Source organism: Leuresthes tenuis, unplaced genomic scaffold, assembly GCF_036924035.1.
Source record: "Leuresthes tenuis unplaced genomic scaffold, fLeuTen1.0.hap1 SCAF_15, whole genome shotgun sequence".
NCBI classification, from domain to species: Eukaryota; Metazoa; Chordata; class Actinopteri; order Atheriniformes; family Atherinopsidae; genus Leuresthes; species Leuresthes tenuis.
In genome coordinates, this window is record NW_027325369.1 from 29,972,341 (window position 1) to 29,991,083 (window position 18,743).

Sequence of the window (18,743 nt, forward strand, 5' to 3'; positions counted from 1 at the left end):
AACACAAGATTTCAGCTGCTGGAAGTTTTTGTATATTTTCTTCTTTTTTCATAATAAACCAGTTGTTTATAATGGATGACGGGTCTGGACTGCAGGCAGGGCAGTGAAGAACATGCATGGCACTAAATGTTGTTTTCCAAAAGGAAACAGGAAGGTTTCATGCTTTGCAGCTGCGTCGGCAGACTCTGTTACCGGTTGTTTTCAGTGCTTTAACCCTGAGCCAACGCGTCCATTTTTAATACGAAGAACCAAAGATCACCATTTAGTAAAGGTTTTAAGCCTTATCCATATCTACAGATTCTCTGAATCTTTCATTCATTTTTCCATAGACGAAGTCTTAAGCTGCTCCCATCAAAACTTCCTGAAAGAATCAGACGAGCAAATGACTTAACTTTGATCAGGGCTCTTGTACTATTGCTATCGAAATATTCATCACATCTCCTTTTATTCAGTTTACAGAAGACACATTTATGCTGCATTATGTAAACGTTTCAAATGACATCACCAGAGTCTGATCAGGCATATGAACAGCATCGTATATTTAGGATGACAATAAATGAAAGTATGCTTTGAAATATCTTTACACATATTTAAAACACAGTATACAGTATTTTCAAATAATTACATTTCAATGTTATATCACTCCTGGCAGCCACTGATACGTTTGGTATTAAATCTATGCACAAAATGTTTTTCACATTATTACATCAGTGAAATATGGAGGAGACGGCTACAATTTAATAGTCTTTATTCATCTAATCAATCATCACTTTTTTACAAAATTCACAAAGGTCTCGTCTCTTTGGATCAGAGGGAGCCTCGCTTCCTGTGACAGCTGCTGCTTTCAAGCCTCGGCTGCACGTAAATCACTGTAACAGGTTCAGAAGCACAGTTTCATTGCTGTTCTTGGTTTGAAGTGATAGCTGAAGGCAAAGTTTCTGTATCCAAGCAGGAAGTCTACGAAATTCAGTAATTTGATTGGAGCTTAAGAAGCCCCACTCATTTGACCTCTCAGGAATATTCTGAGTTTAAGATCAACTCTGTTCAGTCACAGTTAAAACGAGCCCTGATGTGATCTGATGAGTGTGTCGAATCGATGTAAACAATGATACAAACTTTCTTAAAATTACTCTAGAACTAAATCATCTATTTGAGGCCTATAGGATGTATTTCTGCCATGATAGACTGTGATGATTTACATTTCTCTTTGCCACTGAAATTCTGACACACAAAACTCCTTAAAATAACTTTCTGCCTTTGTTGAGTTAACAGTTAACTGGTTCACGTGGCAACCAACCCACACCCACGCACAGTTTAGGTCGCAGCTAAGCAAGAGCCTGAAGCAGCCTCTGTGATTTCAAAACAACACCAGCTGGATAAAGATGGGGCAAAGAGGGAGAATGAAAGTGAGAAAGAAGGCAGAAGATAGGAGGAGACGTGTGGTTGAAGGGGAAACACGGCTGAGGCAAACAGCGTGTTTCCACTCTGCTGTTCGTTAAAACTCATCCAGTCATCTCACAGCTCAAGTTGAAGCTCTGTCTCAAATGGCATCTTCAGGGGAGGGTGTGTTCTCCTGTAGTGACAGGCTGTGTGGTGGCGAAGGGAGGGACTGCTGAGGAGGGGGAGGGCCCATAGCGGGGTTGTAGGAAGGCATATTAGGATGAGGTGGGGGAGGGAGGGGAGGTCCACCGGGAGCGAAGCGAGGAGGGTACATCATTCCTGGAGGGAGAGAAAAGGAGGAGAAGTTAAAGTTACACCGATGGGGATAAAGTAAGCTTCAAAGATGAATTTCATTTCTTACTGGGCATCATGGGAGGACCCCCTGGCCCCCTGGGAGCATAGAAATCAGGAGGGGGTCCATAAGGGGCTCTACGAGGAAAGGGACCATCCATGGGACCCATTGGGGGTCCAGGAGGAGGCGGACCACCCATCCTTGGATCTGATTCAGGGGGAGCCCTATGATCACCAGGACCAGACTAAAGACAGAAACAGGAAAACATTAACACGGGCTGGACTTCATATGCAGATGTGCAGTATTCACACACAGACACTTACCGCTCTGACCCCCTGATCACCAGGTCCAAGACTGTTGTCTCTGAATGAACCATCTGCAAACATTTTCAGTGTGAATACGAGAAACAAACAGCTTTTCCATTTCAAAATGTGCCAAAGATGGAAAATCAGTCAGGACTCACCTGCCATGTCTGGTCCTGGGGGGAGTCCTCGAGGATGGGGAGGTCCAGGTGGGAGTGAGCCGGGAGGAGGCAAAAGGCCCAGAGCTCCTGGATGAGGTGGAGGTCTTCTGAACATGGGACCTCCTGGCTCTGGAAACATGTAGCCTGGGGGTGTATACAGATATATTCCACACGTGTAAATAAACCCAACAAACTTCTTGGACATTTTTGGCGGCTGAAGCCAGAAGTTGGTTGGACAGAAGCTCAAAACAATAAATATGATTAAAAAGCTGAATTCTGCTGTTTTACCTGTAAATGTAGGCAGAACAATAAGATGTACAGATACTGTTCCATGAACCAGGCACGTGCAAGGTGCTGGGGCCAGTTCAGAGTACCTTTTCACCCAAAAGTAACGTCATTCTGTAACTTTAAACATCTATTCCAACATGGGACGATGTACTGGAACCACTTTGGTGGAAAAGGAGCACCGCAGAGCCAACTGATGTCTCATTAACGCACCCTGTGGCTCTCTGAGCTGTAGCTCGATCAGCACAGAGCTTCACGAGCTTCAGTCTGTTGTCGTTAACAGATAAAACGCTAATGTTAGCCGCTAGCTGATTTGATTTTCCAACCAGCTGACATCACCTGTAAATATTTAGCTTGCTATGACAACCAAGGTTTTACAGCTGCATTAAGAATGATAATTAGAGTATTAATGAATCAGAGTTACAGCAGCAGTCCCCATCATGCATTAATATTTGCATTGATTTGTGTTACAGTATTTATTCTGCGGATAGTTTGTTGTTTGTTTAGATAACCAAAGTAATAAAGTTTACATTAAATTAATTTATTTCTTTTAATTTTATGTAACAGACTACACAAAATAGTTTAATTCAGTAACAGGAAACTTTGAACATAATTCAGAAGTCATTTTAAATAAGTATATGTGGTGCGTGCGTATGTATTCACCCCCCGTTGCGATGGAGCTCCTACACAAGATCAGGTGCTGCAAATTACCTTCAGAAGCCACATAAGCAGTGAAATAAAGTCCACCTGTGTCACAGGACCTCAGTTTATATACACACACCTGCTCTGAAAGGACCCCCTTCATCACTTTTAAAGTAACACACACAAGTAAAACATTTTTAAAGAGGTCTTCACTCCATGAAGGACCTGATGCTGTGCCAGATGGAAACTGGAGCTTTGGTCACAGTTGAAAGCCACACTTGTGTATTTACCATTTTAAGTCAATGTCCCCACAAAAAAAGACATTTCAGGCTTGCAGAAAATAGCGGTACTCAACACAATCAAGGTGCACATGCACAGAGAGCAGTGGTGGCTTATGTAATGAACGGTTAATGATGCAAGATAAATGCAACTGTGCTGCATGCAAATATCTTCCCCTGAAGGCAGAAGACTGATACAAATAAATGCCCTTTGCAACAGACTGAAAGCTGATTATTTCTTTGATATGCAAGGGTTCACCCAGAAGAGAATCTTTATCCTCAGACACTGATCAGTGCCGATGTTGTCAGCACACGGTTCACCTTGAATTAAGCTGCTTAAATTGGAAGCTAAGCAAAGGAAAAATCAGCCTCGAACTCTTGTAGACGTACCTGCTCAGTTCGGGATCAAACTGAGGAAACGTTCTCATTTCTGTTTAGTAAGTATGACCTCAGTCGTAATCCCTGATATGATCAGTTGTGAGGGGGCGAGAGAGTTTATGACATTATTTTGACTTTGTCCTTGGATGGAAACACACCTGGGGGTACTACAGGTCCAGGGGGTCCTGGAGGGGGACCCCTGCGATCTCTCTCCCATGTAGGAGAGATCGAACCGTTGTCGGAATGAGGACCTCCGCTACGCTCCATCTCTCCTTGGCCACCTGGGGGCTCTCCTGGACCAAGAGACACTGGGGAGGAAAGGAGCGAAGGAAATAGACGGTCCAAAGGAAAAAGGAGGAGAGGGGACATGATTGAAGGTGTTGATGTGACAGACGGGGGCAGAAGGAGCAGAAACAACAGGCCAAAGACATTTGGCCCAGAATAAGTGTGATTGGAGGAGAGACAAAGACATGTTAAGTCAGTCAGACTGATGTGAGAAGCTTCATGACATCATCATATTATACTATTTTCCTCTGTACAGTCCACATTGCAGATGGCATGCCAACAGCCCATGCTCCATGAATCATCTGCAGCTCACCATGCTACTGTCAGCTGGCTCTCACTAACATGCTGCTGCTTATATGAAGTCTGACATAAAATGAAAATGCTGCAGTGCTAATCAGCAGAGTGTTGAGCTGGCACAGATGACATTATGAGAGGGGTTCTCTGCACCATTCTGGGGACGCTGTAGAGCAGCAGATAGCGGTTTATTTTTGTAGACTGCTTTACGTCTACATACCTCTGGGAGACAGTCGAGCAGGTGGCCCGTCCATTAATGTAGGAGGAGAGAGGAAAGGTCTGGTCTCAGAAGAGGGTCGACCCAGAGGAGACGGACCGTACATCGACCTTTCAGCTAAGGATCAAGCAAAAGTTGGTAAGAAAGTCCTTTATTTTCAAGATTTCGACCAAAGAGACGAGAGTTTTCAACTTTAAATGGAAAGTTATAAGCACAGAGAGGATAATGAGCCTAAACTAATAACACACACGTGGTTAGAATTTCTTTTATGAACACACTTATTAAACATTCACCGTCCTGTTAAATAAAACTTTATTAAAAACCAGTGAGAATCACATTTTTTCCCCTTCCTGACCACAGTAGTTAACTGGACTTGCATGGCAGAGATTTACCAACGTAAATGAACCCATTTCAAGTTATTTTAGTTGGACCTTCACTTCAAGGCAGAGCGGTGCAGTAGCACCTTGTCTGCAGTCAGTTTGTCTAACTGTGGACTGAAAGAGTTTATAAAGAATTTAGTTCTTATCACAGAGGCCCTAAACCCTCACAACTCCAGTCAGCTTTAGTTGACTTTATAACTCTGTGGATGAACAAACTTTTTACACTGAAAAACTATTGTTTTAATCTGCTAATCAGTCTAAGTGTTATTGGTAAGAACTGACTGTTTTATCATAATTGGATCTGATTATAATCTAAGACACAGTTCTATGGCCATGAATACAGACACGCGTGTGTGTGCATGTGTGTATGTGTGTGTGTGTGTGCATGTGTGTGTGTGTGTGTGTGTGCATGTGTGTGTGTGTGTGTGTTTACCTCGGAAAGGCAGTGGTCTGGCTAGACTGTCCAAAGCGTATGGATCTTTGTCAAGGGAGTCCAGTTTAAACTGTGTGTCTGTGAGTCTGTAAACAAACACCTTCAGTTAGATTATGACAAAACATTTCTATACTATTTATATTTTTAGAACTGTGTACAGTCTCTACATACAACAAGTAATTAAAAGGACAAACATGATGATAAAAACACAAGGCATTCTGGGAGCATATGACATGGTGCTATTTTGAGTCTTTATTCAGTTTTAAAAAGCCTGATAAATGATGAATAATTGCTGTCATAAACTATCTAACTAACCATCTTCATGACCAGCGTGGATTCTAAAAAAAGATTCTTCTTGGAATTAAAACAATGGAAATGAGCTGAATTAACGAAGAGAAGTTGCTTGATATCTTTACTGAGGGTGACGGCTGTCCAGCAGCTGGGTTTCAGGCTTTCAGGGATTTATAATTTTCAGATATAACTGCTCAGATGTGCAGGCGCTCACTCCACAGAGGAGATTCCTGTATTTTCCCAAAGGCAGTGATATTTTTCTTCTCTGTTTAAGCTTCTGTCTGTTCAGAAGCACCAACCTTTCTCTCCGTTTCTTTGATGATGCTGAGCTCCCGCTGATCTGTTTGTTTTGGTTGTGTGTTCAACAGGTGTGTCATGCACCGTGGCAACCACTACCCAGAATACAGTGCACTGTGATGTCTCTATATGCCTAATATCATTTTTCCCTGTACCATACAATGCACTAAACAGTTTGTTCATTGTTCAACAGTTCATTGTTCAACAGTTTGTTCATACTGAAGAAAAGTTTCAGACGAGAGGTGAAACGTCTTCCAGTCCAGCTGCTCTTATTCAAGCTCTTATGATTCATTTGTTAAGTTTTTTCATGAGGCACTAACATTAAAATAAAGCAAACCTTTGAGTGCTCCTAAAGTTGTCCCACTACAACGCATTTTTAAATAAGAATAAACTGAAAGAGATTTGACAAAGCTTGAGGAATACAGTTCTTCTTCCATCATTCAAAGTCTTGCCATGATGCTTACTTCTGTCTTAGGAGGGCGTTCTCTCTTCTGATGTCTGCCAGGTCTCTCTCTGCTCCTCTGGACGCCAACTGGAAATATGAATAACAGAGAATAAGGTTTTTAGAAAGATACATATGCAATCGAGCCCAGCGTTTAAATGCAAAATAAATGTTTTTACAGACACATCAGCATCAACAGGCAACAAGCATTAGTGCAATGTGAAATGTGACTAATCTGGAGATGTTTATCTTTTGGGATTGATCTCTGTCTCATTAGAGTTTTACTAACCCAGTTATTATGAGCTTTCTTCTCATGTGCTGATATCTGAGTTTGGTAGGACTGTCTGGTTTTCTCCAGCTCTTCCTCCATCTCTTCTGCTCGTTGCCTAAAAAAACAAAACAGGTGAGACTGTGTGTGGAAGACAGACAAATTCCTTAAGGATATTATATATTGTTATATTTCTAAATACTAAATTCTAACACACAGCAGCTACCTGTAGTTGTTCAGTTCTTCCATAGCCATTGCAATGTTTTTATCAGCTTTATTCAACTTCTCTTCTTTCTGGAGACGCTCCTTCTCTTCCACTGTCAGCATTCTACAAAACAAATATTCATTTCCACATATTTCTATAACTTTTTCACACATGTGGCTTTATCTGTGAGTTCATACCTGTGCAGCTTCAGCTCATTCTCCTGATACATTTCTGTCATAATCTGGAGTTTCTGTTGTAGTCGTTGGACCTGAACACATGAATCAGTTTGATTGATCCAAAAGGGGAACGAGCATGGAACAACATGATAAATATCACGGTGACAGCTGAGATGAGCTACCTGATCAGAGTAGTGCAAACTGTCGGCCTGCAGTGTTAACTGCTCATTCTCCAGCTCCTTGATGCTCACTTTAAAGAAAAACACTCATAAAACACTCAACAAACATGTACATCTTTAACAACACTGATGAAAAAGATTAACTTTATCTCAGGTGATCACTTTGGATCTGACATCTATTACAACCTTGATAAAAACAGTTTTCGTGTCGGTTAACTTACGTTGCAGGTCTTCTTTAGCTTTGACTTCATCATTCAGTTTGGCAAAGACTCTGTCCTTATCTTCATCCACTGATTTGAGGTCTGCGTTAAGCTACACACGAGTACAGAGAGGTTATCAGAGGCTGAACTGCAGCCTTTTTCAAATAAATGCATCACCACAATGGAAAATGGCATATGATGGTCTGTGTTTATTGCAGTAAAATGTACAGTCAGTATGATGTGATAAAGTCATTTTAATTAGAGAAAATGAGAAAGTTACTGTGCATCTGAGACTCAGAACACACTTGTGTACTCGTGTCCACTTCATCCACAAACCTTAGCAGCAAAAATGAGTTTCTGGACTTTCTGGAGATGTTTGCCTGTTAGGTCTCCTCTTCCATTTTCCTCTCCTTTTTCTGGTGACCTGTTGGTTGCATCCTTCTCTCCTCCTTCCCCAACTTCCTGTTCCTCCAGCTCAGAATCCCAAGCTTTCATCCTCAGCAGCTGATCGGTCAAGGACTGAAGATTTACAACATTTTTTTTAATTTAAACACTAATTCTGTGACATCACTGAGTTTTACAGGCATTTTTCAATGTAGTAAACCAGTTAAAATAAATCACAATCAGTGGAGGAGGCAATCATACCATTATACGTTCGTCCTTGTTGGTAACATCCTGCAGCATCCCACTGTGGGCAACCTCATATCTTCGCATCTCAGCTTCCAGCTCACTCACTCTTTCTGCCCATCCCTCCACTTCCTGCCTCAGCTGTAGGTGGAAAAGGTGGAAATACATGTAGGAAGTGCATTTGTACAAACCTGTACATGAATTTGGTAGAAAATTAAATTGGATACAGAGAATACAGCCACTATGTCAACCATTTGGAAGCAAAGCACTTGCTTTACAACCAGTAATAACAATACATCAGCCGACCTGAGTGTTGCTCTCCTGCAGCACTGAGTTCTCCTCTCCTGCTGTGTCCAGGTTCCTCTGCAATCTGTCACTATTCATATCATATATCTTCAAAGTTGTTTGTGCCTAGAGGCAGAACAGCAGTAATAATGTCATGTGAAATGTCAAGCTGAGGGAAGAAGAAAAAAACAAGACGTTACAAAAAAAAAGGTAATTAAAGGCTGCACCTGCTCGTCCTGTGACTGGAGGTTTTTGGTTTCCTCTTCAAAGGCTTTCATGCTCTCCTCAAGCACAGCGAACTGGAAGGAGAACCCAGAAAATATTTGATATACATCTCCATACCATCTAATAATACTTCTGTTTCTCAGTTTGCATAGTCAGCTCGACGTGTGTGCTCCTACCCTCCTTTCTTGCTCTTGCCTATGTTCTCTCTGTTGGTCCAATTGATCCTTCAGTTGTTCCAGATCCCTCTCCAGCTCGCTTTTCGCGTGTTCTAATTGTCTGGCTTTAACCTGCAGTTTAAAAGACAACCACATATGATTAGAAAACTCTTAAGAGAGAACAAAACAAGGAAAGAAACAGGTGAGGCATCAACTGCTGGGAACACTGCTCTGTGTTAAAGAAGAGCAAATATTTACACTTTGCCCTATGACTACAGTTCCTTCAACAGTCAGTCAAGAAATCCTCCTCCTCCTCCTTTAAACTACATGGAGGTACAGGTCCTTGTTGTCTAAACAGGTATAACGACAATGGAATACATGAATCTTGCATCGCAATACATGTAGTTCTTTGTTTTCTTGGAAAATCCTGATTAATATTAATTATATAATATGTTTTGTCTGCCTCTTCCTACTCAAAACAAATTCGTCTTAATCTAAACATTCACAATTACACAAAAAAAACGCAATTTAACTGGGAAACACTGAAGGATAAATATGAGGTTTTGTGAACTGATGAAGCAAAGAAACAGAAGTAAGGTTTTAAGATTTTAAAGCATTTCTAAGTATACGTGGAACTCTTGGTTTTCTCTGCATTACCTCCAGATGTTCTGCCTTTTGAGTTTGTGCCAGGACACCACTGTCCCTCAGTGAATCTTCCAGGTCATCATACTGCAAATGACGCATAATTAAGAAATAACTCTCAGAGAACAGTATTCATTATGGACATGATAAATGCATCTAATCGGGTTTGTAGAACAACCTGGAATACAAATTTGATCTAAAAACTAGTAGCTCGGTGATGCGTCAGAGCTCTTTCAGCACATGTCACAAGCACTAACCTCTTGTTGACACTGACTGAGAGTCTCAAGGACTTTACACTTCTCATCCAGAAGCTCTGCAACCTGTTCAGCCATCCACCGTTCCTTACCTAGAAAAAAAGGGACCAATAAAATCTTATACAATGTTCAAATTATTTTCTCATAATTACTTCAAAATATTTATTTCATGTCTTTTACATATATTCATACATTCATCGTTTGTAAAGCTGCGTGAACACGGTTTCTGTTATGAGAACTTACTTCGATACATTCTGCTTTTGATCTGTGAGGAAATAAGAAGAAAACAATGAGGAAAAAGTGGGAATGTTTTGGTGTTTATTCACAGACTGTGGAAAAATGAATAAATAACAACGATGATGATGTGCATATGCATGGCTGAGCACTCACAGAGCTGTAACATCTACAGGTGAACAACAGGATTGTCACCAGCAGCACCAGACTGGTGTAGATAACCGGTTCCCATGGTACACCATACAGGTCTGGTCCTGGTCTGATGTCATCAGGCAGTGACGATACAACCTGAATGAGGAGAACAAAAGAGCTGCTTTATTATTATGCATTATTAGCTGGTTTATATCCTACACTATACAAAAAGTATAATTGGCTCTGATGTTGTGGACATTAGGCTTTGCAGCTTAGTACTTCATGGACGCCCTTGTGATAAAAAAACATCACTTTCCTAATGAATGCTCTCAACGTTAGAGGTGGTTTCATGCAGCTTATCTTCCCCTTTTAAAGCATATGGTGATTTAATCTCGTCAGACAACTCATTTTAAAACAGTTGTTGCTCCAACAAGTAGAGGTTTTATTTGTATTTCTACCCCTCTGGTCTAGAAGTTTCAGATAATTATGACAACTAATCTTCTTAATAACAGCATTAAGCAGCTATAGTGTTTACTGAACAGCTGTTTTGCTGCTCTGAAGTAATATCAGCAAATATATCAGCAACAGAGAAGAATAAATAACGCCAGGCATTTTCTCGTTAAAATTACAATAAGCAGGAAAGCAAAAAAAAATAAAAAATACAAGACTGGTGTTATTGGCAATAATTTGTTAAGTATTTCAAGCTAACAATGCTAACAATCACAAACACGTATAAAAAAACAACAGGAACTATGAAAACGGTACTGACAGCTGGTCAGTAGCACTGCCACGACACACAAGAAGCAAAGAATGAGAGGCATAAATACCCAGATATAGCTCCAACTATAAAAAACAATGACTCGTTTTCGATTATATGACAGTCAGTTACGTTATTTCTGCTATGGCGGCTAACTGGGAAATGCTAACGAAACCTGCCACAACGTACATCCTTCACTTTCTCCACGGCGATACTGTAGTAGGCTTCTGCCGTCGCCTGAAAGTCGACCGCTTTGCTGGCCAACTGGTCACTTGCCGGGTGTTCCGCCATGTCCGAATTATTTCATTTGGCTTATAATTTTGGTATAATTTTGTTTATACCGAATATAAAGTGAAGCTGTCAGCCGGGTTAACGGCGATTTCACATCCTATTCACAACACCGACGCTTAAGACTGTACCACGTCCCACAGCATGTCGTAGGGAAGTCCAAAATACTTAATTATCTCTTTAAGTTCAGTGTAACACATAAATAAAAATGAAACACAATAAAATATTATAATAAAAATATATGGGCTCTATAAAGCATAACACGACAGAATTATATTGTTTTGTGAACTTAGATATCCACACAGATATTAAAACACCCCCGCCGGTGTAAATGGTTTGAACGCAACGTCACCAATTGTAAGATGCCACACTGGCACGTCGGAGCGTTTTCAAAGTGACACCAAGGGAAACAGGTGTCATTTAAACTAAAACTAACTATTTTTGTAGATCACTGTGACTTTCCACCTAACTGTTATAACTGTCACATATATGTTCCCGAAAAACTTTTCTCTGAAACAAACTACCTCCATATGTGTCTGGTTTTGAGTTACAGCCACTGGCTAATGTCAACCTAAGTAGGACACAGGTGAAAACTTGAGTCAACTTGGCAGCTTAAATTCACACCGTGTATCTAAACTTAATACTCACCAACCTGGCCTTATTTTCCTCCATCTAAACATATGACTCACTTGCCCCCTGACAAACAGTTTGCCTTTCAGTTGTGTTGAAAGCCAACTGGCTCAGAGTGTAACAGACCTAAATGTGAGGGATGGTGGCAGAGTCAAGCCAGACTGACAACTGAGACGAAGGCAAAGCTGAATGTTAGGGGGAGAGTCAGATCAACATTTCACAAGCGCAATGCCTTAAAGAACCACACACCACAGGATCAAGACAGCTTTTGACCAATCCAGCAACGAGTTGTCCAATGTTCTAAATCAAATTTTGCCTCTAAAAACACATCCAAACCTGATTAGTAAAAGTTTAATTGTAAAGTATACAAACCCTGCTTTGACCTCATCCTCACATTGTAATTATTGATTTCTTCACTGATTTAAGATCAAAGCTTTGATTTGTTAAAATTAGATTTTACAGAAACATGGATTATTGATTAATGGATTATTAATAATCTGTGTGATCAAACACTTTTGTTACTTCCACGTACAGTGTCACTAGACCATTTGTTGGTCTTGTCTTTATATTCTGATTTACTCAGCATATGAATATCTTCTGGCCAGAAATTAAGTCTCAATTTACCAATGTTGGCACATACTTATCCAAGGAATCATGAGCTTTTCAGGACATTGAATACTTCGACTGTGATTTAGTGTCATAGAAATATTTCCAGGGGTAAGGAAATAATAAATGTTGCCTTATCAAAAGACATGTTGTTGCACACACGGTTTTAGGTTATTATCACATTCAGCACAGCGTACCTGTTGGAAATAGCCTTAAGACTCATGACAAGAAAAATAAAAGCTTGTAAAAGACTGTCACAAACATAAAAAGTGTGCTAATAAAGTTTAGGAGACTATTCTTTCTGTGAGTCCAGTTTGGTTAAGTAAAAAACACCCCTGGTCAAGCATGGTCCTCAAACACATGATTATCTATGTAGATTAGAGGAAAGTCTATTTTACAAATGGATTTCGTTTGCCAAACAAATAACGTATAGATTCTATCAGTGGATTATCAAAATCCACTCTCAGCTCTTACTTGAACGGTAAGCCATATGAGGAACCCCCTCACTGCATGAGTGTAGATGGAGACGTCCTCAACCACCCGAAGAACGAAGTCCAGACTTTGCTTGATTACCCCTGGAATTATAGTCACACATATCATGATGCTCCAACCTTTTGTCACAATCATATTGATGAAACAAAATATCCGAATGTCTTATCTTGGTTTAATGTAATGTACTGTTGCAGGAGGGATGATGCTGTAAGTCAAACAGCACTCCTTCTCTGATGCTATGGCATATTATCTTTTATTCTTTTATGTTTTCCTGATTGATACTTGGGTTATACATACCTTCCGGTGGCTGTGATGATTCTGGCTGAGTGTGAGGGCCGGATGCTTCCTCTTCTTCACTTCCTTTATCTCTTCTTTCCTCATCCACAGAATTCCTCTCTTTAAATTTGCCACCATCCATTTGATTGTTCTCCACTGTCATCTGCTCATCTCTATGGATGTTGCTGTCTTGGTCAATCGATGAGTCTTGAGTTGAACATGATGTGCTGGCACATCTGGGCTCAGCTGCATTTAAGAGGGGAACAGACACACACACAGCCTGATTAACTCATCATACATGAACTTACATATTAAATTCAATCAAAATATCGATCATATCAGCCATGATGGTTGGACAAAAGAATACCTTGATGATAACTGACATCTGACATTCCTGTGTTGAAAGTTTTTTTCACAGTTTTCAATAACATTTCCAGCTTCTGAAGTGCACTGAGCATTGTGATCCTTTTTTTGTCCTCCTGTGGTGCATCAGTGAGCCTCATACTGGGAGCGACCAGCGTCTCCCTGTGGTGATCCAGAAGTCTCTCTATATCCGACAATATAGACTGATCCTCTTCTCGGTTTACAGTCATGGCCTCTGAACTCACCAAAACGTAATCTAAAAACTGCAGCTTGTGTCGCCCAAGAAGTTCCATCAAAATGGCCGCCTCATCCACGTTTATCTGGACGAGAAGGTTCTTGTACTGTTTGAGGAGGGCTTTTGTTTGGTGGGCTGCTTCTGGGATTGAAGGGGCAGTATGGAGAAAGGTTCCGGCAGCGGGCGTGTCAGGCTGCTCTGTGGGAGAGGCTGTGTACGCTTCTTGAGGATGGTTTGAATCAGTGGTTGAATCTAGTTCTTGTTCAGGAGTTAAAGAGGTTTGGGGCTGGGAAGTCTCACCTGAATTGATGTTGAAATTCTGAGTTGATTGTGTTGACCCCTGAGATTCAATAGTGGGTGTTTGGCTAAAAAAGCCAAAGGCATTCTTGAGAACTCCAAAAGCTCCTCCGCTCTCACTTTGTGATGCTCCAGGTAGACGTGTCGACCCGGTAAGATGTTCAGGTGAATGTGAGGTGCTTTGTTCAGATGTCACAGCCTCACTTTCATTGGGGTCATCGGGTGAAAGTGGAAGTTCTCCTCCACCGCTGTGGGATCCACTTCCAATGGTTTCACCGTGAGTTTTCCTTGTCTGCACTTCAGAGTCATCATTCCCTTTGACAACGTTATTTAATGTTTCTTCATCAGAATCTATGGCCTGCCTCTCTCCTGTCTGCTCTGCAGGATTGTTTTGCCCTCCCGTCCACGTCGCCCCTTCACCTCCATCCTCTGAGGCACCTCCATCTCCCTCTATCACTGCCCCCTCATCTCTATCTTGACTGCAGTGCTCATTTAAACATTTAAGGCTATCATATGCCACATGACTCCTCTGCTGATTTTCTACAACCTCCTCCCCTTCCATCTTTCCATCATTTACTTCCTGCAGCTCCTTTTGTTCGTCACCTTTCTCCTCTCCCTTCTCTTCTTCCACCTGTGGGATTTCTGTATGCGTGACTGTTTCCGTCAATGATGATACTGAGCTGATATCATCTGGTGTCCCTTTCTTATTGCTTTCTAATGCTGGCCGACTAAAGTCACTCTGAATTATTTCCACCGGCACTTCTTGCATCTGTCGTCCTTCGTTAATCTTCTCATGTTCACTTATCTCCTCAAGTTCCTTTGACCCGTCCACCCTGACCTGCATTTCTTGCTCTATTATCTCTTCTACCTGTTTCTCTTCAAACTTTAGTTCATCCACCTCCTGCTGCTGTTCTTCTTTTGCCTTATTTGCCTCTTCTTCTCCCTTTAATCCCATCACTTCCTCTCCTTTCTTCTCCCATTTAAATTCTTCTATTCCGCCCTCCTTTGAATCTTCTACCTTCTTCCCTTCCTCCACTTCTAATTCTTGGTTATTCTCCTGTTTCTCTTCTTCTTTTACCTCCTCCTTTTCCTTCTGCTGTTCCTCTCCCTGTGTTTCTTCCTTAACCTCAACAACTTCTATCAGCTTCTCTTCCTTTAAATCCTCCACTATCTCATTTTCCCTCACCTCCATCGCCTCTTTCTTTCCCCCTTTCATAAAATCTTTCACTTTCCCATCCTCTGCTTCTGTGTGTTTTAGATCACTGTCACTTGAAAAGTCTTCCTCAAAGCCTGATGTTTCCTCGGTTTGTTCATGCTGATCTTTCACTGCTTCCTTCTGCTCATCTGCATCTCTAGTATCTTGTTCACTGTATTCAGTCCCTGGAGACAAAGAGGCCTGATTTATGTTTAGTGTGGCTTCACCAGAGATTGTTCCTCTGTCTTCCTCTGAGGCATTCCCATACTGACTTTCAGCACTTTCACTAACAGATTCCTGTGAGCTTTCATCCACACTTTGTGTTTCTTCTTCCTGCCATAACTCACCACGAGGGGTCCCTGTCTCTGCGTCATCATCAGCTATAGTGACTGTATCTGAGTTTTTATAATTTGCTTCAGTTATGGGAGGAGTAAAACTATCCTCAGCTGGAATAAGTTCATTTTTCTTCTCAGATGATGATAAGAAAAGCTGACTCTGTCCACTTATTTCCTCTGTTTCACCACTAACCTGATTCTCTTCTGCTGAATCCTCAGTCTGATTTCTGAAAACTTCTTCGTGAGGTAAGTCTGTCTCTTCTCCTTTCTGATCTTCTTTCTCATCTTTCACTAACACATCAGTTGTTTCTGCTGAGTTATCAACCTCACTCGTGATTTTGATCGCTTCCTCCTCCACACTGTCTCCGTTTCGATCTGTTTCATCCTTCTCATCTTTACCTACAGGTTGTCCTGAGGAATTTAACCATTGTTCATCAAAACTGTGGTCAGGCTCAGGTGTTATAAAATCCTGACTGTCACTTGTAGTATTCATTTCTTCCTCTCCTGGCTCCCTTGCATTTCCCATTGAGTTGGGCATCAGATGATTTTCATCCTCTATTTTAACTTCATCTTCTAAATTTTCATCTCTAGCATCACCTGTTTGGAAAAAGCTGTTAATCATGGATGGCATTCGACCTTCAGGCTGGGATTGTTCCTCTAACTTTGTATTAGCTGAAATATCTTTGTGATCAACTTTTAGTCCCGCTTCAACAGCTGAAACACTGCTCTCCCTTCTGGCTGCACCTTTACTATCATCATCATTGTCATCGTTACCATCACCGCTGACTGTCTCTGGAGATGAAACATTTTGGCCCTTTGCTGGTTTTTCCACCTGTGATTCATTGCTGGTTTCAGTCTTTACCTCCTCTGTCGCCGTAGCCTGGGATTGACTAGAATCCACAATCACTGATTCAGCTAGTTGTTCTAAGGTTACATCCTTTTCTTTCTCATTTCTTTTACCTTCATCAACTTCAGCATTATCTTTTCCGTAGCCAAAATAGCCCCCAATCCCCATATCCACCCAAGAACTATATACTGACTGTTCCTTTTCTTCCTCACCTTCTCCCCCACTTGCTTCATGTCCTGGATCCTGATTGGTTGATCCAAACCCCAGCCTATCTGACAGCCCATTCGTCAACCAACCAAATGTCCCCGTCTCTTTTTTCTCCTCTTCATGTAATTGACTGCCCTCCAGGTCCAAAGACATCCTCCTACTCCTAAATGTTTCTGTGGGCTCTTTTTCTTCATCTGTTTCTCGTTCTTTGTCTTGCTCATTTTTTTCTGCATCGTTTTTTTTCTCACCTCCAAAGCTGAACAGCCCAGTCAAAGTTGAAGCAAATGAATCAGAAGTTTCTTCAACATTCACACTTTCTTTGGCATCATCTGGTTCCCCCTTTCCTCCAAAGCCCAGCCATCCTGTTACAGACGAAGTGAGCGACTCTTCGGCCTTGGTCTCTTTCCTCTCATCTCCCCCCTCTCCTTCTGCCAAATTGTCAGGTTGCTCCTCTTTAGACAGGCCTAACCATCCTATCGCTGAAGAACTCAGCCAGGAGGGGGAGGAGGAGGGAGACCCACCTTGTTCATTTACAGTCGCAGGAGTCGCATGTGCTTCCTCATTAAGTCCAGCTGCATTCCCAGCATTCTTGTTTTCATCTCCCTCTGCTTCCTGTGCCGCAATCGAATATCCTGTAGAGGCTTCTACAGACCCGTCAGCAGTTGTGTCGTGAGTGTTTGGCGTAATTTGGGTGGTTTCTGACTCCTGAATCTGGATTTTAAGATCACTATCATCATCAGTGTCCAGATGAGTGGAGTCAATAAGAAAGCCAGACTCATCCACACAGAAGAAATCTGATTTCTGCAGAAAAAGGAAGATAAAATATCAGAAAATGGACTGAAGAACAAATACATCTACAGTAAATGGTCTACAAAAGCAACTTACTGCTTTTCCCTTTCTATACTTTGTTTTGTACTTAACAGCTACTGAAATTACCTGCGTCTCAACTACTTTCTCTGTAGTTGCATAAACCTGCTCCTCTTTCACAGCATCCTTTGGGAAATATCCAAACTGTTTGTCAATCTAAAATTAAAAAGAAAGTGCATCATGCAAAATAGCCCATGATTTAAGATGTTATGGTGTTAAATATTTAAGAAATGATTCATCATCTCAATCAGCTGTCAAATATAATGTCTCTATTTTTGTCTTTTGTCTGTAACTGTGCACACTGTAAAAATATTCTTGCATAAGTTAGCCCAGGAGTTTCCAAATGTGTGTTTGCCAGGCTTGCAACAGTCTTACAAAAGCAAAACAGTATCAACAACACATCACAAGCAGTCAGTATTAAAAAACCCAGGCTGTCTGTGTGATAATGGAGTCTTATCTCTTCCACTTGCATTGGGTCAGTTCTTCATTATATTCTGCATTACAAAGACTGATGAGGAGAGGGATAGAGATGAAACATACAGTGCCTGCCCAGAGGTCTTCCCTTCTTCCAGTCAGTTTGTGGTAAACAAAAATGGTGTCTCCCCGTCTGAAGTTCAGGAAACGGCAGTCCTTACCATGATGGTCCCTGATTGCTTGCACTCTGCTCATCATGCCTACACACACACACACACACACACACATAAGAGCAAAGTGAAAGGTGTTGACAGTTATCAAAAGAAAGCTTAATACATAAAGGACAATAGCTTGTTGTGTCACATTCAACACATTAATTACGTCAGGAGGGTTTGGACTTACTTTCACACTCAGAATCTCCACAAATCTTTAAGTCGGACAACAATCCCACATTTAGTTGAGGCAAAAGCACAAAAGCTGCACCTACAATCCACAGGAATCTATAACCCTGAGAAACATCCATTCTTGGTGTTTTAACAGGAGTGTATTAAGAGAAAAATCCCATAACGGGGTGGAAATAACTCTGGCCTGTTGTGCTGGCAAGTGGACATTGCCTCTGTGTTGCTGCTGTCATGAAAGCTCGATGGCAAATGAAACGGCTAAGATAAGATATAAGGCTACCACTGAGATAATCATTAACATCCAAGAGCTGCTTGCAGTTCAAATCATTATCTGCTCCCTGGTCAAAGGTTTTCCCTTTGTTCTAAAGATTTATATGTGAAGAAAAACTTGACACTTTAGATATCGAAAGGGAGAAAATTTGCGACAGATAGAAATTTGGCAGGCTAAAATGTGGACGCTTTTGCGGACTTAGTACTATTTCGATAAAACTAACTGTAGCGTCTGTAACTATGGCAACAAATCTGGCGCGCACA

At 41.3% G+C, this 18,743-nt stretch overlaps 1 protein-coding gene across 1 annotated transcript; it reads right to left on the minus strand.

Annotated features, from left to right (window-relative positions):
• Nucleotides 1-515: 515 nt before the first annotated feature.
• On the minus strand, nt 516-18,476 carry mia2 (MIA SH3 domain ER export factor 2). Its single transcript, XM_072366037.1, has 28 exons — nt 18,211-18,476; nt 17,935-18,068; nt 17,464-17,550; nt 13,416-17,328; nt 13,070-13,294; nt 12,755-12,855; nt 10,024-10,155; nt 9,877-9,898; nt 9,637-9,725; nt 9,395-9,466; nt 8,759-8,869; nt 8,585-8,656; nt 8,379-8,483; nt 8,091-8,213; nt 7,782-7,964; nt 7,467-7,557; nt 7,249-7,316; nt 7,088-7,158; nt 6,912-7,013; nt 6,707-6,803; nt 6,440-6,507; nt 5,388-5,473; nt 4,578-4,691; nt 3,937-4,086; nt 2,196-2,339; nt 2,056-2,108; nt 1,802-1,976; nt 516-1,719 (listed from the first exon to the last, which is right to left on the minus strand). The coding sequence occupies exons 1-28, from the start codon at nt 18,329-18,331 to the stop codon at nt 1,541-1,543; spliced, it is 6,888 nt and encodes a 2,295-aa protein (XP_072222138.1). The 5' UTR covers nt 18,332-18,476; the 3' UTR covers nt 516-1,540.
• Between the last annotated feature and the right edge of the window lie 267 nt (nt 18,477-18,743).